The 23,811-nt window shown below is 45.3% G+C and overlaps 1 protein-coding gene across 4 annotated transcripts in view; it reads right to left on the minus strand.

Moving 5' to 3' along the window:
* The window catches only part of SIPA1L1 (signal induced proliferation associated 1 like 1), a 136,644-nt gene that overhangs the window by 56,884 nt on the left and 55,949 nt on the right, over nucleotides 1-23,811 (minus strand). For all 4 annotated transcript variants that reach the window (XM_059373835.1, XM_059373834.1, XM_059373832.1 and 1 more), the window contains exons 7-9: nucleotides 17,401-17,974; nucleotides 16,494-16,768; nucleotides 8,650-8,919 (exon numbers count right to left, since the gene is read on the minus strand). In XM_059373835.1, coding sequence (XP_059229818.1) covers nucleotides 8,650-8,919; nucleotides 16,494-16,768; nucleotides 17,401-17,974 — 1,119 coding nt within the window. The remainder of the gene's footprint in view (nucleotides 1-8,649; nucleotides 8,920-16,493; nucleotides 16,769-17,400; nucleotides 17,975-23,811) is intronic.

Here is a 23,811-nt window from a genome sequence, read left to right on the forward strand (position 1 = left end):
CTGCGCTCCTTAAAATGAGCCTGCAGCTCCAGAGCCAGTGGCTCAGGGCCGTCTTTACATGGCCTGAAGCAGGGTCTCATGAGCCCTCTTGCGGTACGGCCACCGCCAAGCACCCAGCACTCAGCCCAAATACACCCAACACGCAGAAACACACACTCTCGAGAGAGCACCTCAGCTCTTAAGACCAGCCCTAAGGACCCTCTCCCCATCTAATGATACATAGCAATTGGTCCTGCAAATAAAAAGGAAATTAAATCCACTTTTCTCAGCAAGTACTTTAACGACAGGCAGATCCCAAACGGCCACTCTATAACCATACTGGGTGATTCTCACAAGCGGAAGCTGACCTTGGCCCGTTCATTATCCAGGACCCTGAACAAAAAAGCTTAGGGGAAAATTTCACACAGATGATTGTGGCAGTGGGTTTGGTGGCTCATATGTCTTCATTATAACTAATTTCTACAAGTATATATATATATATATATATATATATATATATATATATATACTGTGCAATCAACAGATCTTAAAGAAAAATGTCAGTCGTTTCAAATATAAGGCAGCAGAATGTACTTTTTTCCCCCGTGAGTTATTTAAATTCTTGAGAAATGTATTCATGTAGCTGATGTGCCTTCATCAGGCAAAGGACTAACTTCTCCACGGGGAGGAGAGTGACAGCAAGACATATGTTAGCTATGACTTCTAGAAAGGCCTCCCCATGTTTTGTGTGTGTGTGTGTGTGTGTGTGTGTGCGCGCGCACGCGCGTGCGTGCACACACATAGGGGCTGAGGTAGCCTCAGGGCCATCGTGGGCCTCTGTAGAGCCTCCCATAGGGTATGGCCAGGCCAGGACTCCTCAGGCAGTCCTATGGTAGCAGCCTCCCAGCGTTGGGTCGGAGGGTAAGACCTTGCTGCTGGGCACTCACAGGAGTACAGTTCCTTTGTGACACACAGAGCAGCATGGTCACATGCCCCCTTATGGCTCTTCCCAGAACACAACTGCTTCATCAGATCCTCTTGAAGGTCATTCTAATTTGCATGGATGGGTTTGCCAGAATTTCCTATACTTCCTGCAAATGCACAGCTCATCAGTACTGCTCTCAGCACAGCAGGCCTCCTGAACTCATCCTCTGTCTCACCGAAGTCACCCGTGACACTGTCACTGAAGACAATACAACGTGCCTGTGAAAACACACTGACCTACCACACGCCTAGCCTGGATTAGGCTGCAGACGGATTCACCGGCCCAGGCTGGCCGAGCCACCACAGCCCAAAAATGCTCCAGTGGAACATGATCTCCTCCGCCCTCGCTCAACACCACCCACCCACAACGAAGCTCTGTCTGGAAAAGCAGCGAAAAAAGGACAACAGTGACAAACAGCAACCACCATTTTCTGAGCCTCCCTATGTGGCAGGCCTGTTCTAAACCATACCTGTTCGTAACCATACCGCCTTGGTCAATCTTTGTATCAGCTCTGGGGCGTGGGGCTAGTGCCCATTTGATGCGTGGTGCCCTGAAGTACAGGGGGGAGCAGGGAACCTCCCACTGTCTATCACTCCCAGCACTCACATGTGAACCAAGGCCTCTGCGCTCCTGGCACATGTGGGAGTTTTCCAGTGGCTCACGCTGCAACACTGGTGGACATGTTGGGGGAAGCCCAGTGGGGACATGTGTCTGGGCTGAGCGCATGACAGCTACTTCGAAGCACTTGGAGAGCCTGGGCTGGGGGCCATGCTGGAGCACTCTGGTCTCATTCCCTGGGTCTGTCTGGAGTACATAAAGGAAAGGGAACAGGGGGTATGTGGAACTCCAGCACTGTGCCCGTTTCCTGAACACTTAAACAGGAAACATCACTGTACTATAATCTGAACGTGGGAGCCTGCATCCCACCTGACCCTAATCCTAGTGTGGATGCCACAGGATGCCAGCTCCTGCGCAGAGTTGGGGGAAAAGGAGCATTAAGAGCCTAGTGAGGGGCGCGGGTGGCTCAGTAGGTTAAAGCCTCTGCCTTCGGCTCAGGTCATGATCTCAGGGTCCTGGGATCGAGTCCCACATCAGGCTCTCTGCTCAGCGGGGAGCCTGCTTCCCTTCCTCTCTCTGCCTACTTGTGATCTCTCTGTCGAATAAATAAATAAAATCTTAAAAAAAAAAAAAAAAAGAGCCCAGTGAATTTACATCAAATATGGTCCTCTGCTTTTCCTCCTCTTGGCCATAAATAAATACAATACTGTAATTCGGTTTCCACTAAATGGAAAGCTTCATACGAAATTCAATCAAGAACAACTCACACTTCACTCTGAGTCAGTCTGAGACAGCTTTACTCGCAATATACTTTTAAAATAGGAGTATTTAAAATTAAGCCAACAAAAATCAAGGAATTCTATCTAAATCTAGCTTTAATTCTATAGCTTTGTCAGACTACTGAATGCTTCAGTTCTACTGATCTTTTAAATTTTATAAAAATGAACTGATTTGCCAAGTGCCCACTGAAGGATGAATGGATAAACAGAATGTGGTATCTTCACGGAAAGGAAAATTATTCAGGTTCAGAAGGAAGTGTCATGGACTGAATATGTGTCTCCCGCCCGCCAACCCCTACCAAATGCATGGGCTGAAGCCCTAACCCCCATTGTAATGATATTAGGAAGGGAGCCTTTGGGGGAGGTGCTGACTGGTCATAGACAAGGTCATGAAAGCGTAGCCCCCGCAATGGTATCAGTACCCTTGTAAGGAGAAAAAGAGAAACCAAAACTTCCTTCTCTGCCGTGTGAGGGTATGGTAGGAAGGCTGCTGTCCACAGCTGGGGAGAGGGTCCTCATCAAAAACTGCAGCTGCGGGCACCTGACCTTGGCATTCCCAGCCCCCAGAGCCTCGAGAAATCGTGTCTGCTATTTAAGCCACCTGGCCAATGGAGTTTTGCTACAGCAGCCTGCATTAACACAGGTCAGAATCCCCACACAGGTGAACCTCGAAGACACTATGTTACAGTGAAACAACCAGTCCTGAAAGGATGAGTATTTTATAATTTCATTTATATAAGAAACAGAAGTCACAGAGACAGAAAATAGAATGGTGGTCACTAAGGGTGGGGAGGGGGACAGGGAGGGATGGGAAAGGACTGTTTAACGGGGACAGTCTCCGTTCTGCCAGGCTGAAGAGGTTCTAGAGATGGGACAGTGGGAGGCTGCCACAACAGTGAATGCTCCCAGAGCCACAGGACTCTACACGTAAACTGCCAGCGTGGTACATTTCAGGTCATATATATTACACCACAATAAAGAAGGGCAAAAAAATGACAAAAAATGTAAAAGTAAAAAAAATGTACTTTCTCCTGAATTGATTTACCTCTGTTCCTACTATTTAAGTAAGTTCTTTTGTTCATTGGTTTAATTACTAAATAAAGTTTTAAAAAATTGATTGCGGGCCCATGACAATGCCAGAATTTATAATTAATCCTTGGGATATAATGATGAATAAGACAGGCTAAAACTGGCAATATCCCCAAGTAAGACTACAATGAAATTTACAGCTGACCCTTCAACAATGTGAGCATTAGAGGTGCCGACCCCTAAAGCACGTGAAAATCCATGTATAACTTTAGGCACCCCCAAAACTTTACTAAGAGCTGCCTCGTGACCCAGAGCCTTACTGGTAACAGCTGATTAACACATGTGTTCTATGTTGTATATATTATACACGATATTCTTGCAGTAAAGTAAGCAGAGAAAGGAAAATGTTAGTAAAGAAAATACATTCACAGCACTGCGCTGTGAAAAAAACCCACACACAAGTGGACACATGCAGTCCGAACCCATGTTGTTCAAGGGTCCGCTGGAACCGGTTCTGGGAAGGACCAGTTGTAAGAAACAGGGAGCCGAAGGGCAGTCCGAGCAGGGCCACTCACATCAAGGCATCAAGGACAGAAAACCCAGCCACGGAGTCCTTCACAGTCCAGAGCCTGGGGTGGCGGGTGGAAGGTGCCAGCCCGCTGAGCCAGGGCTCCCAGGCCGACGGACTCGCGCTGACGGCTGGCAGAAGGCGGCGATGAGGGGCGCCTCCACTTCTATCGGCCTGCGCGTCCCCCAAGTCTGCAACATGGTCTGGGCCAGAACAGTCCTAGTGTGACCTGACACGCCTGTGATGATGACTGGGGAAGCTTGAAAACCAAGAGCTCAGAGAAGTTTGGGACTCCTACCTGGATGGGCGTGGGATGGGGCACAGGGTGGAGAGGAAGGCGATTAGGAATCCTAGCCCTGCCCTGGATACCTGTGGCCCTGGCACAGCCATTCACCGTGCCTGGTGACATGTGAGAAAGAGGACGGAATGGACGAGCAGGGGCGTGGCTACAGGCCTTGGCTGCAGGCCTCCCGGGCTTGTGAGGAGACACGGGCGTGACCTTCAAGGGCAGATTCAGCTCGTCCTCAGGCAAATGGATATGAACAGTGAAAAGGAGGTCAAGGCACAGCTACACCACTGAGGAACTGCCCGCACGCTGGGGATGTGGTGGAGGTCAATGAGCCCGCCGTGAGGCACTGCACGCCACGGGAGGAAAGAGTCTTGGAGGACACACAGTTTGGGGGAGCAATGAGACAGGTGCAAAGAGCTGACCAAAAAAAAGGAGAAACAAACAAAAAAGAAACAAAATAAACAAACAAAAAACCAGGGGCAAAGTTTTGGAAGACAGAGAAAAGGAGTCTGAAAGCGGGAGCAGCGAATGGTGCCAGATGAACTGAAGACTGCCGCATCCGGGGGCCAGAGCTCTAGAAACACAGAGGGCAGGGATGTAGATGGAGCGACAGCGACACTCTCAAGTTCTAGGGTTTCAAGGTCCTCAACTCAAGACAAACAACTACGAGCCAGGGAGACGGCACTTAGGACATGCAAGTCCTAAACCGTCTAACCACCACTGGGGGATCAAATGGGCGCTTGCCTTATGATAAAGCAGAAAGTAACAGTGAAGACTGGCGTGGGACTGCTGAAATAAATTCAGCATCTCCTTAAGGACACCGACTGAGCAGGCACATGACCATCATGCCCTTTGTGGGGGGCTGGTGTCTGCTGAAGGGGCACGGAGGCTCCACGCAGCCAGCCTTAACCTCCCAAGTGGGGAAGGACTCCCCCCAGCTGCTCAGAGCTAAAAGCAGGGCATGCAGGGAACAGTGGCATCCAGGCACGACTTAAAAGTACCAAAGCTGGTTAAGTTCCAACACCAAATATTTGCATAAAGGCTGGTGATGCTTCAACTAAAAAAAAAAGGAAAGGAAAATTCCTTATGCTAAGATGCCTGTTGTTTGGCAAAGCTCCTGAAATACATTAACACGCATCAGGGCTTTATGACTGGTCCCACACTAGGTTTAAGCACAGTAATGCAGTAAGTTCAATGCGCTACGGTAGATATTTCAGTTCCAATTCTACCCTTACACTCTAGATAAATCTGAGGCCAAAATAGTGATATTTTTGAGTCATATTACCTATTTTTGTTGAGTAAATATTAATTCTGTTAATAAATACTACTCCCACAAATACTATAAAATCCTGTACTCAAAAGGCCACCTGGAGCGCATAAAGCTCACATATTTAAGCCAAACAGAATTAGACTTGAGTCTATTTGGATGGCAAATGAACCCTCTGCTTGTACTGCATCAGCTTCTCTCAACAATGTATTCAGAACACAATTCAGTGAAATAATTCTTATTAGGAACTTTAAACACCAACACATTTTGGTATGTTATAAAAATCATGCCCTTGGTATTAAAGGAAAAAGGAAAAATCTGTTCCACAAGTATTAAAAAAAAATTCTTCCTAATGACCTTGAAGTCTGGGATCTTACATAAAAATGCAATGAAAACTAGACTTCTACAGGCAGTAATTGGTGTTTTCATCGAAAGCAAAGCAGGCTGGAACCCGCCACGGTGAATGAAGCAGGCAGATCTGAGTAGCGAATGTGGGCAGGGCACACATGAGAGGGCTATTGGCTTCAGCTTAAAAACAGCTGGTTTCTCACCAGTTCAGTATGACTTGCCTCATGTTGGGGAGGAAAATAAATGGAATGAAAATTACGTAAAGGCAGTACTCTGTTCTCAGTATTAGGCTCACGATGTGATCAATACGGCAAGATTCAAGGTATGGCAGAGAATGGCATTTATTTTGACCACTTGCAACTCATCTGAAAGGAGTCATACTTTACAGACTGCCCAGGTACAAATGCAAATGATGCCCAGGGCAGGACCGGCAGGAAGGGGAAGGCTGAACAGATGAGGAAAATCCGGCAGCCAGGAGCCCGCCTTCCCCATTTCAGGAAGGTGTTTCGTTCTCAGTAACACCACGAGGGGATGCCTTCCGGTAACATTTTACTACATTTCAAGAAGAAAATGATACTTCCAGGTAAATTTACAAATCTGGGGATTCATGGAGGACTCAGAAAATATTCCTGATGAATGTCATGTCTGTTCTCTATCGGATTATCCTTGAAACAGTAGCAAAACAAAGGTTCTTAGAGAGCACCTTCTATTTGTGACTCCAAGTTAAAACTTACAAAAAGAAATAATGTATTACTGAAAATGAGCGATGACGGGATAGGAAAGTGAACTCTTAAGACTCCACAGAAGATGACTATCAAACCACCACATATTTCAAAAGGAAGGGGAGTCAGATAATCCGAATATCCTGCATATGTACACCTGAGACTTCACAGGTCACATAAACCCTCCTTGTTAAGATACAAGATACCAGTCCAGTGTTCTGAAGATACCTGAAACTAAGAAGTTTTAATTGAGTGGAGGTTAAAGTTCTCTGAAAACCACTGGCAACCTCGCTCCTGCCACTTTCATCTCTAAAGCGTGGAGGGCCCCAGGGCTACTCTGATGGTCTTCAGGGACAGCGCTCAGATTCCCCTTCCCCCAGGGGTGGGGGACAGGGAGTGGTCAAGATGAAGGGCAGACACAAGTGCCCTCAGGAATCAGAGAGCTCCCTCTGGAAATAAGGGAGCTGATGCATTCTCTAGCACTGAAATCTGCTTGCATCATAAGGTGACAATTAGCTACAAAAAATATTTCCACTTCTGAAGTCAGGATGTTCAGCAACAGGCTTCAGTTTCTGTTGCAGAAACTAAATTCAGCATGGAATCAAAATATATCCTGCTCTGTTATTATATGAAATACTGTATAAAGAAAACCACACAAAACAATTTAACTTATAAAAGTCTCATGATTGTCTTGAAAGAGAAAGAAAATAGCACTGAGAAGGTCCTTCTCCAAACAATCAGTTCCTGCAGTTCATCTTTCAAAATGTGGGCCAAATCATGAATTGCAGCTCACACACACCTCAGGGAGAGCCAAGTCTGGAATGTGGAGAACAAAGAGTTTATTCAGAGATCTCTCGGATATTTTCCTCCTCGAAAATGATGAAAACAAGAGGAGTCCAGATGGGAAAGTAGCCACTTTGGGAGGCATCTTTTATTGTGGTGACTGGTGAAGCTCTGTAAGCAGATCTCCAGGATTAAGTGAGGAAGTTTAGAAAGACAGCTAGTTTTTTGTCGTTGTTGTCTATAAATTATTTCTACACGATACTCAAATATTTCTGAGCTAGTTAAGTGACAATGTTTTATGCAATAGCACACAAAACGCATAAAGGTACAATAGTTAGACTAAGAAAAGAAATGTCACAGTGTGGTTTTTAAAGCCTCCAGCTTTCTGCTCCCAGTCTGAACCAATCAATGGCTACTTAAGCAAAGCTGGGGGCACCCTGTTTCTGCTGCTCCATTGGCCTAGACTCAGATTTTGGCTCCCACCTTCCTTCTGCCCCGCACAGCTCTTGAAACAGAGAACTCTCCCCAGCTCCGGGGATTCCTGACCCCTCTCCAGCATGGGGGCCACAAAAACATTCTGAGACGTGATCAAGACAAGCAGAAGTGATGCAGAAAGGAAAGTGTACAGAGAGAAGTTGGCTTCTAGCGGGTGACTACCAGCTTACTAAATTCAACTGTCTCCCTTGTTGGCATAGGTCATTTACAGTGCTATTGTTTAAAATTTTTACAATCTTTATTAACAAAGTGACACACAGACAATCAAAAACCTGCAGTCTTTTGCTACTATCATATCACTTCTCCCCAAAAGACGAAGACTATGAAAGATGATAATATGGCCAATGTCCCCTCAAGGAGTCTGCCAACTTCTAACCCCTGTTGCCACTAAGTGTGCAGTGACCGTTTCTGCTGCTGTCACATGGAAGTGAGCACAAAGCACAGATTCACTGCTCAGAGCTGAATGCTTTGCTGGACACTCATCCTTACGGCTTTAGAACGCCACCATGCTTTGAAAGCCACCAGGGCACACACCTGTTTCTATTTTAATTCCTGATTTCTTTTTTCCTCCTTCTTTTTAGAGAGGAGGAAGGGGAGAGAGGGAGAGGGAGAATCTTAAGCAGGCTCCATGCCCAGTGTGAAACCAACGTGGGGCTCGATCTCACAACCCTGAGATGGTGACCTGAGCCAAAATCAAAAGCTGGATGTTTAACTGACTGAGCCACAGGTGCCCCACAAGTCTGGATTTCTAGTACAATATGAGAAGACCTACAGTTAGTGCTTGTGGGTCTGGTGCTCTGCATCTCTGGGGCCGAGATGCAGAGCAAGCATTTGGAGGCACACTCACCGCCGCTCCAGTGGGCGCCCATCACTGGAGATGCTTCGAGGGATGTTGGCAGCTCTTTCCGGAGGAGGCATCTTTCCATCTCCTTTCCCAGCGCTCAGCCTCGAGGTCATGGGACTCTGCACCTGAGAGGGGACTTGCGGTGAATGAGTCCCCTTGTTGGCATTCCTCTGCCATTTGTTATTATTTCGAAAGGGAAACTTGAATTCATAGGAAACCCCTTCATTCATCTTGTATTCCATCACGGGCATACGGTAGGTTTCTGAGCAGCTCCTAGTGAGGGCACAGAAAGAAGAAAAATTAATATTGTTGTTCTTGTGAGTGGAACCACACTGCTTCTCATTAACAGTGAAAGTGGATCAAATACTTCATCCTTTTTTTCAAACTGTCTTAATCATTACTATCCTTTCAAAAACCAGAACCACAGGAGTATATTATACTGTGTATTTCCCTTGCTCAGTCTCACCTATGGAGTCTTGAAAAAACAGTGAGACCCAGAGTCATCCCAGTGAGCAGAGGGAGCCAGTAGGAGCAGGGTCAGGCCTGAGGCCTGAGCAGGGAAGGCTGCCAGGCCGGCAGGGCAAGGCAGCAGAACCCCAAGACCAGGCCTCAGAAGAAGCAAGCAGTAAGCTCTACACACCCTTCACTCAGTAGCATGACTGTGGATCTAAAAAGGTACTGAGTTTGTCTGGGATCTTAACAGTCAAAAAATGAAGGGGGGGATAGATTTCAAAATCCAAAATGAGAGCCACATTTAGCTCAGAAGGAGAAAACAAAAACCCAATTATAGAAATTTTGCAATTATCAAATCACCAGGGAACAAAGCATAATCTGAAATCAGACTCCCCTCACTGCCCCCACCCCCGACTACCCCAAGCCAAAAATCTCCCACAGCAGGGAAAGCAGGGTTGGCCCCCGGGAGCAGCCTGAGTGAAACTGATGTCAGGCCCAAATGTCTTTCTGTTGCTTTAGCCCCTTTTCTGGTGCTACTGTCCCGGCCCCCGAAACCTTAGGAAATGTGGAACCCACTCTCCATTCTCTTTACTGGAACAACCAAGGAATGTTCAGTCTATTATTAACTTCACTGAACTACAAATTACTGAGAAAACCCTATGCCCACTAAGGCATTAACTCAAACTGCGTACTAAGCAAAAAAAAAAATAAAGACTTCCTTGCGTAAAGGAATTTCAAAGCTTGAGCAGCAGGTGGGAAAGGAAGGGTTGCTACATTTCAAGGATGGGTTAAAGCTGATTATGAAACACTTCAGAGACAGAGGAAGGAGAGTCCTAACAGTGAGGTCCACTAGAGACAATGCGAGCTAGCAGCCACATGAAAAAAGTCAAAGGGAACGGTGAAATTAATTTACTCTTTTATTTAGTCTAATATATCTAAGATGCTGTCATGTGAACATGTAAGCAAGAAAATCAATATAAAAACTCAACAAGGAGATGATGTACATGCATCTAAATTTGGTGCGTACTGTACACGTACAGCACTTCTCACTGCGGACTAGTCCCCTTAGCCACGGACGACTTGTGGCTCCGCTCTGCATAGCACAGGGCCAGAGGCTGGGTCTTGGTTTGGGAAACGGGCTTGTGTTGGTGGGAGAATAAGCCCAGTGGAGGGTATCACTGTCTCGGGACCTTGTCTGTGTGTCTCAGGTAGGACTCCTGGCGTTTCCAACGTCTACACCACCGTGCGCCCTCTCGCACACCTCCGTGAGACGCGGGTTTGAGAAGGGCTGCTTCTGAGGTGCATGTACTTGCTGGGGTCCTTGCCTGCTCAGTCTCAGCCCCAGTCTCCAACAGGAACCTCTTCTCAGAGTTTTCTTACCACTCTTCCTGATTCCCTAAAAGCCTAAATCAACCTTAATCTGACTCTCTGCCCAAGGCTCCTCTGTACTCCTTAGAAGCATTAAGGACCGTGGTGGTTTTCAAACCTTTGGGACCATGAGCCCAGTAAGAAATACATTTTACAATGTGATGCAGCCCAACCACACACACACTCACACACACCCTTCCACTCGGCTGTATACACACACACACACACACACACACACTCACTCACTCACACACATACCCTTCCACTCAGCTGTATGCACATATATACACACTCACACTCTTCCACTCGGCTGTATTCTGTGTTAATCCCCTTCATTAAAGAAGCACACTGAATGCAGCTCCCTAAGTGGATTTCACGATCTCCTTTGGAGTTACAACCTGCGGTGTGCAGAACACTGCTTTGTGGCACATCTGACATGACTTTCAGCAGCTCGTGACTTCTTATGTAATAAACTTTTCCTCTGATAGAAGGGACTGTCACCTGAGGCTTGGACGTAATTTCTAGCTTTGATCCTGATCGTTCTGACAAAAAAGGTGTGATACCTTTTTGGTTCTTAATAGAGCTATCACTGTAGTACAGTTTGAAGTCTTCCATTTCTGACCAAATACGGCATATGACACAGTAACTTGTGCTCCGGGTCTATAAATATAAGGCAAGAATGTTGCAGCTTGCAGAAGGGGCAGTAATAAAAACTTGCAGTGATCCCTGGGAAAATTTCCCTCCACGCCAAAATCAAGACTAGCTTCTGCTTCCCCCCCATAGTGGTCTGTCTTAACTTGTAAATCCAATGTGTCGTATCACTTACATGGCAAAGACGTATATGTATCTTCCATCCTTCTGTTGGGTGCTGGCAACCAGCACATGTACAGAACATTGCTGTCACATATTTTGGGCACCAACTTTTCAAAAATGTTCCCGTGGGCCATGTCTTCCCTTCAGCACACCCCACCCTCTGACAGATTCTCTTGCTGGGTTTTAACTCCCCAGCACCCTACATGCACCTTCCAGGCACAGGCTGCCTCCTGTAACAGAAACAAATGTAACCTATTCCGAAACAGACGAGCTGCTTTCATCCCTGGGGCCTTAGCTTCTTTGGGAAATGAAAGATTGGGAATTGGTGATTGCTGGACTCTCTTCTAGTTCAAAAACTCTTTGAAATAGACTTCTGAGCTATATAACATTTCATACTAAAACCGGTTAAAAGACCCCGGTACCCCAAGACTTGGTCGTCTTCGTCTGTTTCTTGTTTCCACCACCTCTAACGTGTAGCAAGAAACCTCCTGCACAGTCAATGATAACAGGATGCAGTATGAGAAAGCCTAAGCAGGGAGAGAAGGCTCATTCGCAGAGAACGAGAAACAGCGGGTCTGCAATCTTAAACTTCAGCTAACTCGCCACGGCTCACTGCCGTCCAGGATGGGACAGCCCACCCACCTGCTTCCCATCACTGACTTAGCTCCGAAAATATAAGAATGATACATAGAGTCAGGAAGTGGGCTGTACGCTGAAGAACAAAGATAAGAGTTGGTTTGTAGTGACACATGAAAATTCATAGAAGGATTTTTATTATGTCATTTAAGAAAACGCAGTGTTGAATGGCAGTGAACCCTGACGGGCCAGGCGCAGATCTCGCGGCGCCCCCACGGCTCTGAAGTAGGTGCTATCGTTATCCCCACCTTCTTAGATGAGGAAACGGAGGCCTGGAGAGATGAATCTGCCTGAGATGGCCCAGCCGGGATCTGAACTCGCATAATTAATCTACACGGACACTGGCCTTCATCACTAACTAAAGGCTACATCCATGCCAAGTCCCCAGCCGTCTTCATTTCCAGGGCTACTTGCTTCATTTGGCATAGCTGACGATAAAATGGAAAACTTAATAGTCTCTGAGGAGCGATGGGCACTGGAATTATGATTTCAGGATTTCAGGCCCAAGAGACACATGGCTACACACTGAAGCCCTGCTGGTTGAAAAGCCACTCCTTGTCCCCAGTCTCTTTTCTCAGCCTTCTTAGTCTTCCTCCTTTAGGTTCTGATGGTTCATCGCTTTCTCCTTTTCCCTCTCAACGCTAGGAATGCAGGTAAGAGGAACCAGTGTACAGCACACCCAATAGATCATCTCAACACTGGACTCCGGAAGCAGCCAACTCAGATGTCTGAGGACGGCTGGGACCCTAACAGGCCATGTGATTTGGGTTTGGGAAAAACACCTAACTTCTTTGCACCAAAGCTCTCTGCCTGAAAGGATGAGCGATCTGAACCAATGAACTCTCACAGCCCTTCTGGTTCCCAAGCAGTATGCTTTTGCATTTTGAATACTTGTGTTTTAAAATGAAGACAAAACTCTGTGATCTGTTCTACTTACAAAGTAATTTGGTCCTTTTATGTAACTGTTTGTTTTTAGCTCTTCCTCTGAATGGTCCCTGATTGCGTTCTTCAGAGGCTGTAGGTTTGTGGCCCTCAACAGAAGAAAGGTCCACCACTCCGGCGCACCACTACTCAGAACCTCATGATTTCACGTCGGTGTAATTGCTAGCGGGGTGTTTTTCATCTTGCCAAGGGCTCAGTTCCTGAGGATTCAGAGGTCGCAGGCACCAACAGATACATGCGGGTCATGCACTCCAGCACTCTGGAGTCAGGGTTGGGCAGGGGGTGAGGGGCCCCTCCTGATGCTGGACATCTTCCTCCCCAGGAAACTTCCTGACAGAGGCTGCAGGAGGGCCTCCAGCAGGTGCACATTCTCACTCGTCCTGCTGGCCCACTGCGCAGTGATGGAATCTCTTCACACCTCCTCCTTCTCGTTTTAATGGAAATGGATGACTTGACTTTATTTATTTATTTTTAATGCCCCATACTTAGCAGGGGCTCGGGAATTTTACTTCCCTTGTCCTTCTGTCTCTTAAAAACGATGTTAGCATGAAAGCAGTAGGTCAGAGGATCTGCTTATGTCCTAAAAACAGGGAAAAGAGCCCTACTTCACTTTTATGATTGAAGCCCCATGTTGCTGTTAAACTGTTCTTTTCATTAAAACAAAAAACCTGCCTTTTCAAAACCAAGGACTCTCCCATGTGAACACACATGGTGTCTGCATGTATGTCCAGTCAGCACACTGGGTGCCTGTGACCCCTCAGGACCCTGGCCCCCCGGGAAGCAGGTCGCAGAGGGACTATGGGGCAGGGGACCTGGAGGAGGGCCATTCCCTCGTGCTGGAGCTGCAGGAACAGCTGACAAAGAGAGTCACTCGTCAAAGAACAGAGTAATCAGCTGTTAGGAAAACAGCAGTGGGAGTCTGAAGTGTGGAGGAGAGAAAAATGACAGAAGAGCATTATCTTATTTCGTTGAAAATTACAGCAAGGTGTTCATGCTTCCAATGTTCCTTTGAAATTGTTTTTAAATGAGGAAAGGGAGAGAGGAGAGTTTCCAGTCCCCCAAAAGGCATCCAAGGCACCATTTCACACCTGCCCAGAAGGTGTGACTGGGGCTTTTCACATGGAAACCGTTGTGGGAAAGGCAGAGTGTGCCTCCCAGGCATGGGGCTATGCATGGCACCCATCCTGCATCCCAGCCTCTCAGTCCCCGCCCTAAGGGGGCAGGTTCCTAACGCCTTTCTGTTGCGTCACTGCCAGGCTCCACTGGCCCCCGAGAGCAGCAACGGGTGTCTCGGCAGCAGTGCTGGAAAATGAAGATAAACATAGTTCGCTCATTCGGAGGTGTGCGGGAGCCTGTCCCGGCTTGCAAGAGCAGGCTGGGAGCATCTATCCCAACTGAGTCCAGCACTGTCATGTCGGGAGCTTGAAATCGACCCCAGAAGCAGTATTGGCACATGGGCATCAGCAAAGGCTACAAATCGAGGTTCTGTTCTTCAGCATAAAGCCAACGTACCAGCAGATCCCTGCTTATGCTGGTATATTTAAAAAAAAAAAAAAAAAAAGGATTTGTGCCCCAAGCCCACTAAGTAGTAGTTAAGAGCTTGGATTCTGAAGTGAGACCTAACTAAATTTGCCAGATGAGCTTGGAAAGTGACTAACCTGAGTCTTGGTTTCCTTTAAATAGGAATCCTATTAATATTATTACCTCATAAGGTTGTTACAAGGATTAAAAGTGCTAATCCACGTAAAAGTGTTTTTTCTAACCTGGAAAATTAAATCCTCAGCAAACGTTAGTTGTTTTTACCAGCATTCCACAGAAGACATATCTGGCTTAGTATATCACTGTAGATAAACCACCTTCTGCCGCAGGCCTATCTATCCAGAGTCAGGCCTTCTAAACCACCTTTCCGGTAGTAACTGCGCACAGTTCAACGTCAGTCATGCTGCCTGTCCATTCACACATATTCATACTCACGTGTGCCTATCCCCTCCCCTCTTCCCACACAAACTGGGGAGCCTATGAAGCCAGGGGAAAGGCCTCTGAGCAGACAAGATGGCACCACACCATCCACAGACTCATTCTTAGACCATTAGTCCATACACCAGCGTCTTTAATTCTGTACTGTGTGTAATTAAGGTTGACAAGTTACAAAGCTTGGTTCTCTTCTCCAGTTTATAGCTGCCTACTTAGAAACAACCAAGTAAACAATGTGAAGGAAAGACCAAGGGACAGAAGACAGAAGGACAAGAGAAGGAGCACAGAGCAGCCAGAGAGTGCTATAAGGACCTAACCACCTCTCTGATCCGTCACCAGAGTCATTCCTGAATCCCGGTTCAGCAAAATTTTAACATTAATGATGATGTGCTTCAGGAAACCAGGAAACACTTGGCTAACTGAGGCAGGGTCGTGTGTAAGACAATTTCAGGATATACCCCCCATTCCCCCCAAATAGCTGAAATAATAAAAAGCTCTAGATACATATTTTGGTTTCCAGAAAAATCCAGTCATCCAAAAGGGAACATGTCTTGAAGCCATCAGACACGGGAGTTCACCATATTGTGACACGGGACCGCCTAGTCTCTGGGCTGTCTAGGCCGTAAGCACTGCTCAGAAACACTACCTTGAGCACAGTCTGTTCCACAGCATTGGTCCGAAGGACTGACATGCACGTAAACTGTCCTTGTTGCTGACTTTTTAAAGGTCACAGATAACCCACATAACGGTTTGCACATTCTGCCATCCACCATTCATGAATCTGCAAGAGCTCAGGTGTAGGACAGGTCACATTTTGAGGAAAAAACAAACAGGTGAAGGATGTTTTGGCTTTAGAAGGCCTAAGAATTAATTGCCAACGCTTAAGAGAAACTCATAGGAAATAATGGGCTGAAAGTGAATGAACAGATTGGAAAAAATTAGTAAAAATAGCATGGACATGCCCAAAGGAGAAAAGAAAAAGTTGACTAAATTTGTTCCCCCAAGAAATCTCCCCAGAGACCAAGAAATTAAGTTTCCAAGCATGTTGCTGGCTTGGCAGGAGCTGGGAGGGCCAGGGAGCTCCCAGGCTTCTTTCTGCCAAAGGGCTGGGGACCCAACTGCCAAGCAGCATGAGCAGGACCAGCCAGCTCATTTGAAGCCAATTCCCGACACACACACAGATGCAGTTAAGAGAATGCTTGCTAAGTCACGTCCAGGGCTCCAGGATGACAGAGCAGGCAGGGGTCAGAACGGCACTCTGAATTTCGGACAGGAAGATGAATAGGAGCGTCATGAAGCCTGACAGTCTGTGCTGCTGAGTGTCTTCTAATATTAAGCACTCCATGCTAAGATAGCTACCGGCGCAAGATCCTTAAGCCCATGTTACCAGACTTCTCTATCTGTAGTACTGGCAAGTTTATAAACCCACAGACGTAAAATCTGGGGAAGGGTCCAGCCCAGTCACTCTTTCCAGCTGCTCTTGCCACAGACCGAAAGGGAGCTAGGTCCTGAGTCAGGCTTTCCGTGGATGGAACTCTGAGCACTGTGTGTGACCCAGGACGCCGCACAGCACCCTTCTCCCCGCCCAGCAGGAGATGTTCTCTATGGCACACAAACCTGGCCTTGGATGGCCCGGTTCCCAGCTGCCAACTCAGACCTACCTCCGCGGGGTGCAGTCATCGTGCGGGGGGATGATGACGACCTTCACCGTGACAGATGTTCTCAGGAGATCGATCATCTGCTCGTGGCTCAGGGTGGCCACGGCCACCTTGCAGATCTCCACCAACCGGCTGCCTTGCCTCAGCCCCGCCTGCCAGGCGTAGCCGTAGGGCTCCACGTCTGCCACGATGCCCTCGTAGTTGACGTGGAAGCCAAGCTGCCCCAGCCCGTTCCTCCGCAGAGTCATCTCCACCGATTCACAACCTTTGGATACAAACTGAACAAGGAAACAAAAGGGAGCACAGTTTAATGCCATGGGGTGTTGAGTGTTGGGCAGGATGCTGGAGAAACACCGCCTGTGGGGTCATTGCGAATACTGTAACGCCAGCTGACGAGCGACCAGTTACTTCCCCTTCACTGACCTCCATTCATCAGGCCAAAAAGAACATACTTTTTGTGTCCAAAGACTCAATGGCTTTGCTGAGCTTACAAGGAAACCTCTAACAGAGAACCCACGGGGAGCTGGCAGCCAACAGAGACCATATTCTGCTACTCACTTCGCCCTTAGAAAATTCAGGGCAGCAGATGCTCAACTGAACAGCGTCCCTCGACAGCCAAGGCAGACCTGCTGGGCCACCCCATCAGCCATCAGGGTAGTAGGATCAGGTCACGTGCAAGTGGTTTCCAGCACACACGCACAGCCGGCGTGTCTTCTCCCACTTGCTCTACTTTTCCTTTCGGAAAAGGATGGAAAACGAGTGACAGAAACTCTGGGTTGCTTCACATCATCAAGGGAGTTTCCAGAAGAGCTAATAAAATTGCACCAGCTTCAGGAACTTGCTTCTGGTCTGTACTGAAAGCTTCAGGAAAGTGAAATGGAATGTGGGTAAGTGGAAAGAAAATACTCACCTGCAACCTTTTGACGATCTCTTTAATGTCCTCGTTATTAATTAAACTCTCCACTGAAACGCATTCTCCTCGCTCGTAGAAGATTTTGAGGCTGGTGTCAGTTGAGGTCCACCCTATCACATCTCTGCAGGAACAGTTGAAAACCACACTCTTGGTTTCCTGCTCGATGAGAACGATGAACTCATTGGACACCCCTAACAGGCAGTCCATTTCCATGGCCTTGTTGTAGTCCTTGGCCCGGACGGCCCACACGATGGCCCCCATGCTACTGAGCTCAGCTCCTGGATATGGTTTAGACTTCTCCTTCTTCTTGGAGGCCAGAGAGATGAATGGGAACTTGCCAGATGGGTCAATAGGGGTGTTGGTGACATTCTTCTCTGCCAGATCTTTCAGGTATTCCTGGCGGGTCCGAGTGGCCATGGCCCGAAACTTTTCTGATTTATGAGCAGCATTTTCTGCGTTAATCACTTTGGCCAAAAGGAAGTCCCTGAACACATTTGACTTAGGGAAAGTGACCCCTTTGGGGATGGGAGGTCCAAAGGAAGGCACGTCTCTGGACCTGGTGACAGCCACACTACGAGACAGAGCAAAGGTGAAAAAGTGGAGCGTCAGGAGTTCTCAGTCTCATAGCATGAGAATAAAATACACATTCTCAAAGAAGAAGACCTGTCTCACAAGAAATAATAGAAATTTCTATTTATAGATTTTTTTTTTTTTAGTCCAAGAAACCCCAAAAAGCATCCTTACATTAATGGATAGTAAACCAACCATAACTCCATGAGGGAAAAATGTGTACTGTAATATTTTACCTTTAAATACCTACTGATTATTTCAAAGCATGGGTTACTATAATCAGCATAACCTTTTAGAATAAGCATAGATTTCTTAAGAATACAACTGTGGTCTCCATTTTAGATTATGATGCCTATGCGCAGACAGTCTATAATGAAAATATCCCAAGATGCATGTCATGAAAGATATGGATTAAATTTAAAAAAAAAAATTTTTTAATTTAAAATATTATTTGTTGGCCTATGCAACCAGACCAAAAAGCATAATTTTAAAATGAAAATTGAAATTGCAGTATTAAAATGATTATGGTTTTTATAGTAATAGCAATCGTGCTTTACAATCATAGTATTACTCCCTGATATGAGGAAGTGGTGACGCAACATGGGGGGTTAAGGGGGTAGGAGAAGAATAAATGAAACAAGATGGGATTGGGAGGGAGACAAACCATAAGTGACTCTTAATCTCACAAAAGAAACTGAGGGTTGCTGGGGGGAGGGGGGTTGGGGGGGGGGGGGGGGGGTTATGGACACTGGGGAGGGTATGTGCTTTGGTGAGTGCTGTGAAGTGTGTAAACCTGGTGATTCACAGACCTGTACCCCTGGGGATAAAAATATATTATATGTTTATAAAAAATAAAAAATTTTTAAAAAATCATAGTATTAAACTGAGCTATTCTTTGATCCACATTCTCTACATCTGGTATTTGATTCTGACAACTTGTTTGTGAGGAAATATTTCCCTTTTCCTTTTCCTCCAAGCACAATTAATTTGAGAAAGCCTGACCCAGTCATTTTTCTGCATAATACTGTTAAAACTGGGACTAAGATAAGGACCATATGAGCATCTGTAATAGCCTATTATTTTTCATCTCAACAAAGAAATAAAGTTTTTCCTAAAACAGTAACAACAAAAGTTAAATAGAAACAGAAAGGTTGTGTGTTTTCTGTCATGTTCTACGACCTCATTCTAGGACCTCAGTGGACTTTGAGAGGGCTGGAAATGATGAGTCTAACAGACTGAATGCCCCTCTTTTCAAATTACCTAATTATTTAAAAGTGAGTCTATTATGCAATTGTACTAAGTATTAGAGAAGATATACAAAAATATTTTTCTGAATTTCCAGAAGGGAAAAGTGAATCAGAGAGTGTGTATCTTTCGAAATAAATTGAAGACCTTGACTTCATTACTATTTTTGCTCTGCTTAAAAAGGGCTTAAGATATTTAGCTTTGCTTTTCAAAAAAGGATTATTTGTCATGAAAATAGGATAAATAAATAAAAATCAGGAAACCCAGGTCTTAAGTTACCTATTTTGTCTGAAGATGCCATGGAATGGCCTATTTGTTGGTTTTCAAAACTTTATTAAAAAAAAAAAAAAAGATTATCTAGTTGGCTTCATGGTGAAAAAAGGTGGCAAGCGACACTCCATTTTCTAACTGGAGATAAGAATTCACAGAAACCTCCATATGCATTACAGCCTAATTACACCAGTATTAGAAAGGCAATTTTTCTTGTCTGTTGTGAGCTGTCTGGCTTGAATGCTGACAGCTGTATAATTTTAATTTGATCCTTTTTTTTTTTTCCTTAAAAAGTCAAGCAAAAGATGCTAAAATCCAGATATGCTAGCTTTTCTAAAGAGGAATCCTATAAGGATCCAGAAACACTCATTTTTAAATAGGCAATTCCTTTTCTTGTTAATTTCACTTCAAATTGTTATTCTTTCTCAAGAAGCAGCTGCGGTTTTCTTTTAAATACAAGAGGAAAATGCTTACCAGAGGTGCCAAGATGAGCATCATCTACCCGCTTGCCCCTTAACTCACTGGCTCTCTACAGATCTACTTATTAACTGTTAGAACTTTAGACAAACATATATTGAAAACCCAACAATAATTAGAAGCCTCTAGAATGAACTATGAGGGGAAAAAAACGAAGCCTCAACATATAATTATCAACGATTCATCATGGTAGGGAGGTAAACGATACAGATGCTAAAATCAGTTTCGCATCATTAGAAATAGAACCCTTGCAGAAGAGGAGGAGGAAGCAGCCCAGGGATGCTTTTTTTCAAACAAAAGGTCTTGTTCTGGGTTAATATAACTTCAAGGTTTTCTACAAGGTTAAAAGCACATTGATTTAGATGCCACACATTCTGAACTCCTGCTAATAATGCCTGCTTTAAGTTCAGAAGAGTGAATATTTTTGCCTTATAAGAAGGCTTTCTAGAACTTCAGTTTGCTATATATAGATCCTTAAAGATGTAGTAATTATAAATGGTTCTTGCTATTTCTAAAAGCAGATTCCAAAGGGCTTCTGCTTAGACACACTTCTGTTAGCCTCATATGCAATACTGTATCTCCTAAGAAATTATACATTCTTTATAATCCTAGCCACTCTGGATGTACTCGGCAGGGCTGAGGATTGGATGTTCTACCAGGAGAGTTATCCAGCAGACCGACGCTCAGAGGCTGAAGCAATTATGGAAAGTTAGCACCAGAAAAGAACATGGAGAATTCAGTGTTCCTCAAATTCTGCCAATAAAATCTTGAGTTTCTTCTTAAGTCATCTTGATTTTGCATTCTACTGAGGAATATTTGTGCTCGTTTTAACACAAAAACATCTTCTGTCCCCCCAAGTCTTGGGAGTACAACTCAAGGACTAGGAAAGTATCCTGCTTTACTGACATGTGGCATAGCCCTGAACCTCCATTTGAATGGCTGGTACGAATTTTTCCACTTATCCAGGAAACAGACTCTGAGAAGTAAAATGATGTGCCCAGAGCCTGTTACAGAGATCCAGGATTGGAATCTGAGCTTCTGGATGGACAGCAGTGTGCTCTATGACAAGACCACGCTGTTCCTTCTGAAGGAACATTTTTGAACACCCCACTCTTGAGATGCTTACACAAGGCACCATCTACAAGAGTCACAGAGCTGAAGAGACCACCATTAGGCTGGGCTTTGTAGCATTTGATGGCATCAGTGACCTTGGATAAAGTAGCAGATTTTGATACCCAAAGCCAGTTTCAAGTTGATACATGGGAATGTTCCAGAGATATCCGAACAGATGTCCCAATGGGAAAAAAAAAAAAGTGATAAGACGACAATGCTTGAATTTCTGAAGTACCACGGAAATGGTAATAAACAATTCCAACCCCAAATTTAGAAGGATGGGGACTCGGCGTCAGAACGGTAGGGGAGGCTTCCCCTTCTTGGGGGCTGGATCAGATTGTCAGCTTGGGGAGCTTTCTGAGAAAGCAGATCCGGGGCAAGGACAAGAAGGATCAGCAGCAAAACAAATGTGTGCCCATTGCTCTCTCCCTGGGGGGCTCTTGGCCTCTACTAGTACTCATTCACTGATGCACACGGAGCACCTGCTGTAACAAGGCAGGCACCGCTGTCACAAGCTTGGGCCTCCAGAAGCTCCAGGTCTCACGGGGCTGCATCCAGAGGTTTGGGTGCTCTTGTGGGAGGTATGGGGTTCTACTGGAAACACTTAGGAAGAGCAATTTACCTAGTCCTGGGAGGTCAGGAGAGCCCTCCCCAAGAAAAGAAAAGCAGGAATTCATCCTCTAAAGGAGGGGTGGGGTGTGTAAGAAGAGGCCTTTCTGCCTGGAAAGCAGCATATGCAGAGAAGAGGGCCAGGGCACGGTATGTTCTGGGAGCTATAAGGAGCTCCATGCGGCTCTGGGAGTAGGGGTGCGGAGGAGAATCGGCAGAAGCCCCAGTGGAGGCTGAGAGTGGAAAGGCTGGGCCCGAAGGACCTCATGCAGGAGGCTGTACACTAGGGAGGCTGAGCTTTTCCCAAATGGTCTGAAGCACCGAGAGGGACATATTTCGCTTTTTGTCTTAAAAAAGGTTGGCAACACTGGACAACAGGGATGCCGACGAGGCTTTGAACACTTTCTGAAAGAAATGTCTACCACTTGACCCACTTTGAATTGTTCCTCTGAGCTAAAGCCTGCATATTTATTTGCTTTTATTCCAGAAAAGAAGGGCGTGCACATTTACTATGCATACAGCACACTGCCTGCCTACAACTAGATACTTTACTTATGGGCTTTTAAGTAGATGTCAAGCAACCTTCCACTGCATAGAAAGGGAAATTTAGGATCTGAGAGGTTTAACAGTCTGGTCTGATTCCCAGTGGTTTTTGGACTATATCCTACTACCTCCTTTCAACACTTATTGTATTTTAACCTCTGAATATGGAAATCTTTCTCAGAGAAGAAACATACATTTCTACCTCTCTAAACATGGTTACTGAACACAATTTAACACTTGTTTTGAAGACTCAGGTTATTATTATAACCACTTATTATCACACTAGTTTTAAAACTGTAATAATTATTTAATTTCACAGTGAGTCAATCTTCCAATTTTCAGTTGTTGAAGGTGTTTTAACATTTTTAAAAAAGATTTATCTATTTGACAGACAGAGATCACATGTAGGCAGAGAGGCAGGCAGAGAGAGATGGAGAAGCAGGCTCCCCACCAAGCAGAGAGCCCGATGTGGGGCTTGATCCCAGGATCCTGGGATCATGACCTGAGCTGAAGGCAAAGGCTTTAACCCACTGAGCCACCAGGCGCTCCAGAAGATGCTTTAAAATTTTATGGAGGCCACGTATTGCATGGAGCACTGGGTATGGTGCATGAACAATGAATTCTGGAACACTGAAAAAAAAATTAAATTAAAAAAAATTTTTTAAATCTTTTTATCTAAAATGAATTCAAGTTAGACCCACATGTTTTAATTAATTTTATATTAATTTTTTTTATCTGTTCATTGCTCTCTACTTCTTATGTTCTGTTTTATTTCTTATATTTATGTGTTAGGAAATTGGGCTACTTATCACATAGAGTTGCATGATGCCTGAATTTTGCTGAATATGGGCATGTTCTTCTGTCTTTTGTATTTCCTGTACATTGGCTTCTCTAGAAGTTTGATCAGATTCAGGTTCAATGTTGGGGGCATAGGGAACAAGACCAATTCATAAGTGGGGTTGTGCCCTTCCTTTATGACACACGTATTTGTCTCTTTTTGTGCTATCTGCAACCTCTGAAGATCAATGCCTGGATCTCCTAATTCACTGGTTGCTAAAAATATGTTGAAAATCATTTTACACTGAGTTTTTACAAAGTGAGGCCCCAGGGGTGAATGAAGTATAATTGGTCCTTTGTTCTCAAACCAAATGACCCCAGACTGCTATGCTTATTAGCTTTGTATCACTGATCTGAATAATTTTCCTGCATCTCTCTTATTAGTAATCACTTATTGATGTTTTCGGTGCATTCTTGCCACTGAACAGTTCCTCATCTTTTTGATTTATTGCTTCTAACCTGCTCTATCAAGCAGGACCAGACAATTAAGCTCAGTACGATGATACCAAACAAAATAAAGAGACCAGAGGACTCTCTTAACAGGTATGGGCATAGTACAGACTTAGCGATTCATTTCTGAGTTCTTGGCTATGTCTACTGTTCAAAGTTAACTGGCCTCTGAAATTAGTTTGAAATAGTCAGTTTTTCCTATTATAAACTTTTCAATCCCTGGGGAGATAACAGGACCTCTTCTCCATATCCACCACAGGGATTTTTCTCTCTTGGCTTACCTGAGGCAGCCCA

The sequence above is a fragment of the Mustela nigripes genome, chromosome 13, assembly GCF_022355385.1.
Source record: "Mustela nigripes isolate SB6536 chromosome 13, MUSNIG.SB6536, whole genome shotgun sequence".
Classification (NCBI taxonomy): Eukaryota; Metazoa; Chordata; class Mammalia; order Carnivora; family Mustelidae; genus Mustela; species Mustela nigripes.